The sequence below is a fragment of the Meriones unguiculatus genome, chromosome 9 (genome assembly GCF_030254825.1).
Source record: "Meriones unguiculatus strain TT.TT164.6M chromosome 9, Bangor_MerUng_6.1, whole genome shotgun sequence".
In the NCBI taxonomy this organism is placed as follows: Eukaryota; Metazoa; Chordata; class Mammalia; order Rodentia; family Muridae; genus Meriones; species Meriones unguiculatus.
This window is the reverse complement of record NC_083357.1, coordinates 8,639,115-8,651,444: the sequence shown is the minus strand read 5'-3', so window position 1 is coordinate 8,651,444 and position 12,330 is coordinate 8,639,115. Positions and strand designations below refer to the sequence as shown.

The 12,330-nt window shown below is 43.5% G+C and overlaps 2 protein-coding genes across 8 annotated transcripts in view; both read right to left on the bottom strand.

Moving 5' to 3' along the window:
* Stimate (STIM activating enhancer) overlaps nucleotides 1-4,335 on the bottom strand; it is a 47,911-nt gene extending 43,576 nt beyond the window's left edge. The window contains exon 1 of the mRNA XM_021635215.2: nucleotides 4,049-4,335. Coding sequence (XP_021490890.1) covers nucleotides 4,049-4,208 — 160 coding nt within the window. The 5' untranslated portion in view covers nucleotides 4,209-4,335. The remainder of the gene's footprint in view (nucleotides 1-4,048) is intronic.
* Nucleotides 4,336-6,396: 2,061 nt separating this feature from the next.
* Nucleotides 6,397-12,330, bottom strand: part of Sfmbt1 (Scm like with four mbt domains 1) — a 110,392-nt gene continuing 104,458 nt past the window's right edge. For all 7 annotated transcript variants that reach the window (XM_060390794.1, XM_060390793.1, XM_060390795.1 and 4 more), the window contains one exon: nucleotides 6,397-12,073. In XM_060390794.1, the coding sequence (XP_060246777.1) occupies nucleotides 11,933-12,073 (141 nt within the window). In that variant the 3' untranslated portion in view covers nucleotides 6,397-11,932. The remainder of the gene's footprint in view (nucleotides 12,074-12,330) is intronic.

Genomic DNA, 12,330 nt, shown 5'->3' with positions numbered 1-12,330 from the left:
CAGCTTTTTAAAACTCCAGCTATAAAGTATATGGCATTTGGAAAAATGAAAACATGCAGTGGACAATATGAAGGTTTTCGTTTTGTTTTGTTTTCTTCCAGACAGGGTTTCTATGTGTAGCCCTGGGTGTCCTGGAACTCCCTCTGTAGACCAGGCTGGCCTTGAACTCAGAGATTATGGAGTTATTAACCTTCTTCAGTGTTATGTAGAGAACTATCCTTATTCTTTGGAGATAGCAGAAGTATTCAGAGATGAACTATAGTAACAATGGCAACTTTTCTTCAAATGGTTCAGAAAAAGAAAGTCATAGAGAGAGAAAGCCTGACAAAATGTGAACTTATGAAATTAGGTGACAGTCAGACATTTGTTTTTCTGACATTTTTAAAGACAAAGCTGTGATGGGATCTAGAGAGATGAACATAACAAATATTGTGCCAATTTGATATATACACAGAACACACATAGAGGCCAGATATGTATGAGTGAAAATACTATATACTCTTATCTGAGATTAAGATAACACAGCTTAGTAGACAGGTTTGTGATTTTGCTTTGGGCCAGAAGAAAAAAAAAGCTACCACTTCTTAATGCCAGTTCCCTGTTATACCATACAGATTCATTTATACCAGCCTGCTAGGCCTCTTATCTGTGACAAGAAAACACACAGGCAGATTTACTCAAGCTGTCAAAATGCTTGTTTTTTAGAAAGCCAATTCTGTCCACACTTCAGCTCAGAGCCCTGACTGTGCATGGTAAAGGAAGCTTGAGTTTGCTCTACACTCACAGTCCTGAGGGTAAACACCCCCAAAGGCTAACACAGGCCAATACTGACCTTTGGCTGACAGATGGATGACTCTCCTACATTGGAATAGTTTGCCAAGCTCCATGACTGCCCAGCTACATTCTGCTGCAACTCCAGTCCAAGTGACTTCAGCAAGCCATGGACTAGAGACAAAGACACCAAACAAGAGGAACTGTTTGGCAGGCAGATCATGACAAAGCCTCTTGCTTAAATATTTCTATGTAGATGCCCAGTCAGTTTCATAACATCTCTGAAAACTCAGAGTGGCTGGAAACTTTATAATCTGGATTGAGTTTGCTGGGCATTCCCTGCCTAGGGGTTCTTTAGCTGAAAGCTCTAGGAAGTCCACCTACTTAATTTACAAAGTGATGCTGCCCATTAATAAACCAGTGGTTGGTAGCCTGTTCTGGTCTGCATTTTTATAAACATAGCATGAAGAACAGGATATGCACAGGACCCGGCACAGATACCCTCAACCATCTAGTGGTCTGAGTCAGTCTGCAACTTTTAGACATATCACAACAAGTCTATCAGACCACCAGGGGCAGAAACACTTGTGAGAACCCAAATTTTCCTAGGTGATATTAAGATATGTCCAAATTCTTCCTCTACTACAAAAAAAAAGCCCACCCTCACACACCACAGTAGAAAACACAGCATTGAGGGTAAAGTGATTTTATGCATAGAGAAAGAAGAATAAACACAGCAGTTTGTGGATCCACTAAAGCTAGGAATGCAAAGGGAGAAAACTTCATAATCAGGCAGAGAAGCAAGTCTATTACATATTACACTTCAGCAAGAGCTGGTCCAGCAGGAAAACAGAACAGTCCCTGTAGTCAGAACTGGGATAGGACCCAAGAGCTGCACGGCCTCCACTGCCTCAAGGCACGCAGTACCAGGAAGGGAAGACCTTAAAGAGTACAGAACTGTTAGTTCAAACTGTTTAGAAGAATCTGAAAGGCATTTAAAATGTGTCTGAAGACCATAAAGATGGAATTGCCGAAGGAAAGTGACTCCCTTCCCCTTCAGGGGCTTCCAGTTTGGCTCTGGCCCAGAAGGCTGGCCCTTGACTCTAGTAGCTAAGCTAGACACACTCTGTGACCAGGAAAACAGAGCCCAACAGGTGATAGATGCACTTCCACAGCAAAAATCCAGTCCAAAGTGTAAGGCAGCACCTTAGGAATTCCTTCTTCTTCCTAGCTATTCAAACTGGAAAAGCCCTATAGTTCTATTTCAGCAGGACCAAGAAATCTAAGCCACATGAAAGGTGCTTCCCAAATGGGCTGCAGCCCAGGCCCTCCTGATCTACGACCACAGACCTGTCATCTTGGCTTGCTTTGTCTGCTTTCTGTGTCCAGGACAGACCCGGCTGTGTCCTTCCCAGCTCTTCTATACAACACTCCACCTCTTGCTGTCCCAGAGCCTTCTGGCATTTTCAGAGACCCCTTCACAACAAGCCTTCCCGTGAACAGGAATCGACTTTCTCACTTAGTATATGCTTGCAGAAAGTACCAGCAACCCTGGTACTTGTGCATAAACCCACAGTGAGGATTAAGTAAGGAGGTGAGAGTATCCCTGAAGACTTGCAAGGCCAGTACCGCCACTCTGAACATATTAACCCCCGACACCGTTCTCATCTGTGAGCAACTCTGTCCTGACACAGTCACATTTACCCTCTCTGAATCACCAGGGACAAACCCTAGGGGTCACACTGGATGCCAATCAAACCCACGAGAGCAGCCAGCTCCACATAATAAACCCCATGTTTTGCATCATGAAAATGAAATCTTTAGTTTCTAGAGAAGGGAACAGTGGCTGGAGGAGAGAAAATCGAGAAGGGGAGGAAGCACCATTCCTAGCATCTTGAAAACATGCATACAGTATTCTACGCACCTGTCAGCAACTGATCCTGGCTAGGCTGTCACAGACTATTACTGTGAGAACAAATGAGCACTGGCTCAACAGAGATAACGGCAGTGCAAGCAGGGATGGGGAAAAAAAAGTGGCAAACACATGGCTAGTTGGGCACTTCTTGTTCACAGCCAGCAGCCATAAAGAAAGTGTGGCCAGAATCAGAGGTTTTCTAGGCCCACCTGGAGAAACCTCTTGTTATAAACAATCTGCATTCAGAGCAGCAGAACCCCACCCACTCAGTGAAGAGCACAGCCTGCTGGAACTCCCCATTCTGTCCACAGAGCACAGTTTTGAGAACAGGTAAGTTTGCTAATTAATGCCTCTCTGCACAGCTTAGTTATAACTCCTCTCTAACACATTAGGGGGACACTCTCAGGCCTGTGTACCAACAGACCTCCATTAGTGTGTATGTGCCCACCAGGAGACAGCGCAACCTCCCCACCCAATGGCAGGCATGGCCCTTACTCCCACCCCCACGCGACAACAAGGGCCGTCTGCGACTTCCTTCTTTACTATAAAGGAGTGCCTCTGGCGATCCCCAGATCCGCTAAGCCTCCTCCATCAAGCCGACCAGGTTGCCAGGAGTTTCACAAAAAATGAGGAAATTTAAAATGTAAATAACAAACGTGGTGTGGGAAGAACAGCCAGGGGAAACTTCAGCTACAACTTCATGAGGAGAGCTTGGGACAGAGCTGAACAGGTGAAGAAGAAAAAGAAGGATAAGATGTGGGGACCGCGGCAGTCCGAGAGGATCTTCCCTGAACAATGGAGGGAGCAGGAATGGGGGTCGCGCGGCAATGTGGGAGCACGGACTGCACAGCCCTAACACTACAGGTGGGTGTGGGTGCGGGATTCAAAAGCCAACAGAGAGAGCAAACCTCAAGAGTGAAGATCCAGAAAAGAGTCCAGCAAGGATGTGGGATCTAACAGCCAAGGGGAGGCTAAAAGGAGTCCCTGAGAAGGAGCTGAGGGCGCTGCTAGCTTTGAGGGTGGGTTCTCGGTCCACACCGGAAAGTGGGGTAACCTTCACTGCGATGGCACGGCAAAAAGGGGACCGGCTTCAGGCTGGCATCTGACAAGAGACAGGTCGAAGGTGGTGGCGGGCAGGGTCACTCCTGGGCAAAAGCTGCAGCTATAAGCCAAGGGCTGTGAGGGTCCGGGACTCCCTTCCAGTCTGAGAATGCCCAGCACGGTCTCGCGGGAGAGGGAGGCACCGCAGCCCAAGGGCCCGGTGCCCAGGCCGGAACTCAGCCGGGGGGAAGGTCCCAGGGGTGGGGCTGGGACCGCGGCTGGCGACACGGGGCCGGGGAGGGGCTGGGGTCCGGGACTCACGCATCAGTGTGCTGAAGGCCACGACGCCGAGCAGCCCCTGCAGGAAGATGCCGAAACTGTGCATGAGCGCGCCGCTCTCGCAGCGGCCCGCCCCGGACGCGACGGTGGAGGCCGGCCCGCCCGGCAGTCCGCGGCTCGCGTTCCCTCCCGGGCCTTGCATGGCGGCCTGGCGGGAGGGCGCGAGGGGCCGGCGGCCTCGCTGCAGCCCGGGCCGCGCCGCCCAGCTGCGACCCGGGAGCTGGAGCCGGGAGCTGGCACCTCAGACCGCGGCCGCCTCCGCGCCCGCCGCGCGTAACCCGACGTCTGAGATCGTAGGGCCTGATTGGCCGGGCCAGGCGTGAGGCGGGCTTCGACCGCCCGGGGGCGGAGCTCCAGCCGGGGCTAGCGGGCGGGGCTGGAGAGGGAGCCTCTGCAGGTAGATGGAGCAGGTGAGCCAGACGGGGTGGATGGGAACCGCCAGGGCCCTGTGCTCGCAGCGTCAGGGACAGTTGATTAAGTCCTTCGCTAAATCCCTCTCCCCTGCAAGGTCAATCTTTTATGCGCTGGACAATTTACTAAAAATACTCTTGCATTTTTGCCCTCAGAGTTGGATTCACTACTTCAGAAGTGGAGCCCAATGACCTGCAGCTACCTTATGCTAAAGCAGGGTGTTGAGTACAACCATCTCAGACTGGGTCTTCTTCCCACGCCACAAACTGAGTGTCCTACTTTCATGGTCAAAAGCCTGAGGATTCGATTCATTAATTAAAGCTCCAAGGTGAATCTCTGAACCCCAACCATAATTTGTGGGGTTTTCATTTGTTTTGAAACAGGCTCTTATGTAGCCCAGGCTGTGCTCAAACTTAAAACAATGATGTGTAAAACAAGGATGGCCTTGAACTGCTGATCCGCCTGCCCACACATTCCAAGTGCTGGGATTATATAGGCTTGTGACAACACCGCCTGATTTCCCTGTTTTCCTTGAGATTCTGTTTTGTTGAGTTGCCCAGGCTGATCTAGAACTTCTGGACGAAAACGTCCTTCCAGTGAGTTTAAACGAACAGTCAATAGGCACATGTCCCTTGCTTTGTTCACTTAGGAGGTACAACTACAAATTGAATGTTTGCTTTGAGAAAAGGTCTGGAACTCATTATGTAGACTAGGATCTGCTTGCTTCTGTCTAAAGGCGTAGGCCACCAAACCCAGCCTGATTTCATTACAAAAAAAAAAAAAAAAAAAAAAAAAAAGGCTAATGATGGATATTTGCTTATCTCCAATACACTGCAGTGCAGTAAAGACAGACTCCCACTTCACTCTTACTACTCAGACCCCTAGACTTCTCCGGTGTCTCTCTGGACGCCTATTGGTCCCCAGAGCCCTGGCTTCCTGCCGCATGTGAGCGGACACGTGTATGGTACACGTCCAACCAACGCTGAGCTACATTTGTTGCACATTAAACACTAACTCTAAAGAAATTCCCCCAAAACATTCTACTTATCAGGGGGATAACTGCTTTCCAAACATTGTTGTTGTTTTTTTTTTTTTTTTTTTAACAGGAATATTAACTCTATAACTCAGAGAAAATGTGCAATTCTCCAGCTTTTTTCTTACTATCTGCTTACAGGCCTGTATCTTCATACAGTGTTCTAACTGCAGAGATGCTGTCCCCAATGCCCGTTCCAGGAACTGCTGCTCAAGCTTTAGGCTCAGCTAGCTTTCCCACCACTGCTGGCCTTTCACTTTCCCGGGTGTGCTGTTCTACTAGTACTCTGCAGACGGTTAGATACACAGTTGTCTCTCTCTCCTACCTCCAAGTATGAGCTTCCTCAAGGCAGAACTAGTCTTGATTCCAAAGATTTAGCACACAACAAATGTAACTGAATTTTAACTTATAAATTTTAAAATGCTCCATAAATTTATTCATCATGGGGGGGGATATTAAGAAAATGAATGGAATGGATAAGGGAAACTAAAAAAATTGCATTATTCCCTTGAAGTCCAAGAAAGAGCTCACATAAAAACGCTCAACAGTTACAGTTTATGTTCAGGGAGAACCAGAGGATGCATCTTAAAAGAGACTATAATTGGGCACAGGGAGATTCCAGTTACATGAGGACACAGAGTTCAAGAAAAAGGTGCACATACAGTTGAAAAATGAAGTTTGGGACAGAACACTGCTCTGTACAATCAGATGTGGGTGATTCTGCAGTCCACAGAGTACCAAAGACAAGTTTTCAGAATTTGAGAACAGAATCCCCAGATTAGGGGGAGTAGGAAGGATTCTATTCACCCTATCTCTTTTTAGTAAGTTAAAAAAAAAAAAAAAAGTTCTCTAAATCCAAGATGAGATGAGATGAGACAGCAAGGGGTGGGAGTGGATTCCAGAATTTTATTTAAGTAGGAAGGACCTCTCTTACCCATTTCAAAAATGATTCTCTGAGGCCCCACTAGAAAGAGTTTGGAAGAATGTGCTCTAGCCAAAAGCCTTTATTACTATAAAGTCAGACAGATTAATACTTGTTTAATTTTCTCACAACCACTTAAAACTGTCATATCACAAGTTACGATAAACTTATTTGCCAAAAAGAAAGAAAAGCACGCATATATTCATTCAAAATAGTTTTGTTCTGTTTTTAATCCTTTAAAATTATAACCATCAAACTTGATGGGAGTTAATTTAATCGATATTCTTGTGCATATTTCTCCTTAAGTGTACTTTGTCATCAATGCATAAATTTTTAAATTAAGAAAAACAGTAAGCAGGAAGAATACAATGCCAAAAGCATCTCATTTTTGTTCCAAATAAGCAACTTGGTTTTTTTTTTTTTTTTTTTTTTTTTTAAGACAAAATACATTAAACAAAGTGCATTACTTTTAAGCATTAGAGAGGGGTTTAAGGAGGGTGCTGGAACCAGTCTGGAGTCCCATCCTGGCAGGCCTTTGATTGTCTTTAGAGAAAGTTCAACCAAAAAAGGAGGGAGGTGAGAGAAAACCATGAGCACTTAGAATCTCAAGAGAAACATCCAAACTATCTTCCCAGAGATTCTTACAAAGGGAACTAGAGATGCTTGCTTCATCTTAGCCTAAGCTTTGTAACCTTCTGTATCCTCCACTAAGCGCCTGCTTTGTGACTTTAGTTGCCTTTAAAGTCTATAACCTTCAACATCATGTGACCACCTATTCTGCCAGCTAGACATAGTTTGACAGAATAGCCCATATAGGAACCCTCATGCCTGAGATTCCACACATCCTGAAAACAGTTCCTCTCACACGTGTCAGCAATGGTGACACTGTTTCACTGTCAGCAGCTTCCCTTCTTCCAGTGGCTCAGTTCTGCACTTTACTGCAGACAACTTACTGCAGACAATTTCCTAGACAACTGTCTAGTGAATCTGTTGCTTGTCTCTTTCACAATGCTTCACTGTGGTAGGCCACAGTACCATACCAAGCTAGTCAGAAAAAGCATTAGGAGAGTTTTAGACCTTCTTTTTTATCCCCCTTCACTTCTAATTTTGCTGATTCTTGTGGAAATTTGACTTCTTAAACACAGCAGCAAGAAAATCAATACACATTGCATTTAACACCCACTACCTCTATGCCTCATAGTTAAGGCTGCTCCCAGAGCACAGTTACCCACATGGCTGAAGACAAGCACCAAGGGAAACAACCACAATTGAGTGCACTGGGAACCAGATCCATTTTGACTGGACTTTGAGTTCAGAATTCTTAGAACTAAACTCCAGGTCAATAGGTAGCTTTTTATGATAAATTCAAATTCCCCAAGTATTTACATTCTCATACAAAGCAATCATCAAAATTCATGAATAAAACATTTAAAGTGAATAAAGCCAATGGCAGGAAAGTGACCATTACTTCTTGGTTGTACAGGAGGCTCTGTCCTTACAGAGTTTCTGAGCAGACATCATGGCCACAAGATACAGCAACTTACAAAGGTCCTAGTGCCAAAGAAATCCAAAGTCACAATGGGAATATCTTGTTTGCCCAGGTTCTCTACTTCACTGTCGTTAGCCGTTTCCCTTCTTCCCTTCATAAGGACAACACACATCTTATTCATAAAAAGAACACTTAGGGACTTGCGTGAATTTGCACACCCAGTATCTAAGGCATTCAAACTGTGTGTATCCACAGTATAAAGACTCTCCCAGCACTGTTGGCAGTCGGTCTAACTGGACAAGGATCTCTTCAATGTAAACTTTTGGTGAGAGGTGCCAAGTAAGAAGGAGAATCAGGGATAGTTTTTAACAATGATTTTACAATAGGTTTTACACTGCTGTTACCTTTGATTTAGACTCTCTAATGTTCTGCGTCTCCTGGAAACAGTGTTGGTTGAGAGGGGTGGGGTGTTTTGAGTCCTACCTGCCCTAAGCAGCATTCAGGCATGACATTAGTAGCTAAATTGGTTCTAAAGAGCATGTAAAATGTATTCAAGTCTTCAGAAAGCTTTGGTCTAATGCCCTTTCCCTCACAGTGAAAATAATTTTACTTCTAGGAGAAGAGACATACAAAGGTCAAGCTATGAACTGATTTTTTTTTTTATGCTGCCCCTAACATAATTCAATAAATATTTACTAAGATCTTCATTTCCAGGGTACTAGGTTGGCTAGTACCCTTCCTGGACCCATATTATAAACACAAAGAGCCACAAACATTGCTAAAGAAAGGCTAAAGACAGAATTAAAAGGCTTCATTAATGCATCCCCTGTTTGAAGAGGATGGTTCACAAAGGAAAACAGCAGACAGAATTAAAACATCAGAGCTGAGCTGCACACAGAGCTGAAGGTTTCCCTGGAAGACAAACATAGCTATAAAGTTTGGTTTTGGTCAGTTTAACTTTTCACATCTAGAAGGATAATATAGTCCATTCATGTGTTTCTAAGTTTGTCAGCCCAGGTTAAAGATGAATCACAAAGAACCTGACTACAGGAAAGCTATGAGAATGACTGCAGGTGAGCTCCAGACAAATAGTCTCCTTACATCATATCTCTAAAATGTTTTTGAGGTTGGCTTTCTCAGAAACAGGATTCACACACAAATGTGCAACATATAAACTGCTGACCCCAACAATGCAAGCTATTATCAAGCTTAAAACATCTTACTGGTGTAGTGGGCACACCTTAGAGCCCAGCACTCAGAGGCAGAGGCAGGCAGACTGCTGTGAGTTCGAGGCCAGCCTGGCTGGTTCAGACATCCAAAGTTACACAGAGAAACCCTGCCTCTGGAAAACAAAACAACACAAAACAATAACATCTCAGCATCATAACTGAACCATCATTGCTACCCAGCCTAACCCCTGTTAAATGGAATATTGTTTTTTAAAGTCAGTCTCATATAGCCCAGGCTAGCCAGAATTCACTATGGATCTTAAACTTCTCATTCTTATTTCCACTTCCCAAGTGCTGGGATAAAAGGTATGTTATCACCATACACAGTTTAGGATTAGAATTTTATACTTTAAAAAGTCCTCTGCAAAATTCTCATATAATTATACTCTTGTGTGTGACAACTGGGAAGAGGATGGGGTAGAATGATTCTTCTTTAATGTGATTGTAAGAATGCAAGAAATATTTAGGAGAGCCTTCAGTTGTCTACCTTATGGCTGGCCTTTCTACAGGAGAACACAGAGGCTGAATAGTTATGGTACAATCAGACAAGGCTGCCGTGTGTCTGCTCCCCACACACACTGAGGACAAGTTAGACCCATGTGCTTCGCCTTCCAGGCACAATACCTGTCATCTCTGATAGTTCTACAGTCTGTGATCTTTGAGCCAAGAAGAGAGGTAAAATGGCAGTCATTGCGGTCACCCTTCATTTTACTATGTGAGACCCTACAGGCCTAAGTTTTATGTTATGTCCTTATGAGACTCCCCTTTGTATTAGTGACTTGACTGCTGAGGTCTCAGGAAATAAGAACCACTCTAAGTCAGCTTGTTTCCTAAGTCAAGAATGTTTCTCTCCCATAGCATGAATGAACCACACTTTTAAAAGCTGGATCTCTAAGTAAGCTCAAATAAAGTGAACTGTTACTTAAATGAAGCTTCTTCTCAGATACACTGTTGGCAACCTATGGAAAGAGTATTACTCTAAGAGTTGTTTGGAGGGCTGAGTTAAAGTGGTTCAAGAATTCGCCAATGAAGAGGAGGATCCAGACTACAGACTTCCCTAGTGCTCATAAAAACAAGTGGGGGTTGAGGTGAGAAAAGAAAAAAAAAAAAAAATCACAATTTAAATTTGTAATAATATTACCTTATATTTGTATAGCTGTTCAGAATTTACTCAGTTTGCAATTTTAAAACATTTTCATTTCTTGAGAAAAAATTCTTAGGGTATAAATCTGTAGGGATTAGGGCAACCCAAAAATAAATAAATAAATAAATAATCAACAAGCAAAACATTTAAAGGAGGCAACCTGTGTATATGTCCTTCCTTACTCATGACTATAGTATAGCAAGTGCTATTCTTCTATATTAGCTAACAATGCCATTGTAAGTGAAAATTCACCTGGAGTTTCATGTCAACGTGAGTTTAATTTAAAAAAAAAAAAATTTTTTTTTTTTTTTTCCAAAACTATGAGCTACTGAGTGGGAATCCTCAGACTGTAGTTACATTCATTTAATTGGTTTAACTGAAGACAGGCATAAAAGTGGCTAGACAGAGATTTCCAGACTCTTTAACCACCTCTCCCATCCAAGTTCCAACCAGGCCCCAGCTCTGCTTAGCTTTCCAGATACAAGATCTGGAACATTTGGGGCAGTGTTGTCGTAGACTCTTAACTGCCTCTCAGTATTCATCACCAAGGACACGACTAAAAACTTCATACTTTGTGCCATCCCCAAAGCCACATCTCTCTACTGTGTGTCTCTACGTGGACATTTCTAGAAAATCAGGAAAATGTGCTTGACATTGGGTCCAAAGAACACATACTGATTTTCCTTGAGAGTAGAAACTCCAGAAATAAAAGAGGTAGTTAAACAACTCTACAGAAAAATAAAACATAAAATGAAAGCCACTTAAGAAGAAAGAGTGAGAGAATAATTAAACTGAAATATCATACATTGGTCTTTGTGAAGTCACTTAACAAAGGTGGCCAAAACTAGGTTAAGATGGAGAACACAATGGTAGAATTCTTAGGAAAAATCCATTAAGGGACTGGTGGTGTAAATGCCAACATGATATCTTTAAGAAAGCAGGCAGTGCCTTCTCTAATTTTTGTCATAATTTTAGCATTCGGCTTAAAAATGACATCATACAAAAAAAAAATGTCACTCATGGCTGTAAGCGCAGTCATCAACAGAGGTAGTAAACAAAGGAACTCCTAAGAATAGATTTTAAAATGGATCAAAGTGACTATACATTCAAAACCCTAGAGCCACATAATTATCCCCAAAATCAACTGCTTTAATTTTTAGAAAGCTTAAAAACACAATGACAATGAAGCACTGACGTGCCTTAGGCACAGTCCCAAATCAGTGCCGACTTAAAGCTATGTCCTCTCTTTTCAAGAAAGAGAAGGCAGAGAACAAAGTTTAACTCATGTTGGGAAAAAACAGAATGAAAATAACCAAACTGGTGCTGTCCAGCTGTCAAGATCATTCTTTGTTTTCAGGTCCCATTAGTGAGAATTTGTATTTTTAAGGTTTTTCTCACAACTTTTTTTTTTTAATAACTGTAATCTTCTGACCAGAAGTCCATATTTCCACTGCAGGAGAGCCATTTTTGTGCTGTTTTTGCTTCCTCAGTGTAGGTCCTTCTTCCCTGAAAGTGCAAAGAAAGCAAGCCAACACTTGCAGGGCCGACAGCCCCAGGACTACTGCAACCGCCTGTAGAGCAGGGCAAAGGGTTTGCTGCACTGTGCTTCAAAGACCCAGCTCACTCTGTTTGTCCTTCTCAGTTGGCAAACTGCTCATAAAAGGCAAACTTGATCCTCTCTATGTGATGGCAAAGCTTGATGGCAGGACCCAACTTTAAGTCCATGCATTCTTGAACAGTGGGAAGGGTAAGAAGCAAAAGGGCCTGCCCGTCGATTTCCTGTTGAAGATAGAGAACAAAGTCTGTGATGTGCACATGTGAAGCTCCTGCATGACAATCCCTGCTTGCACTGACTATTACAACTACAGTTCTATACATCCCTATATTACTTTTCCCTTTAAAAAGTGTTAGTTTGCCAACCTTGAGACTCTAATCTACTGATTCTGCTCAACAGCAAGTTAGTATCTGTAGAGTCCTGTAACTAATAACTAATTGTGAAAAGGAAACATACTTTTATTTAAAAGACTCTAAATCTA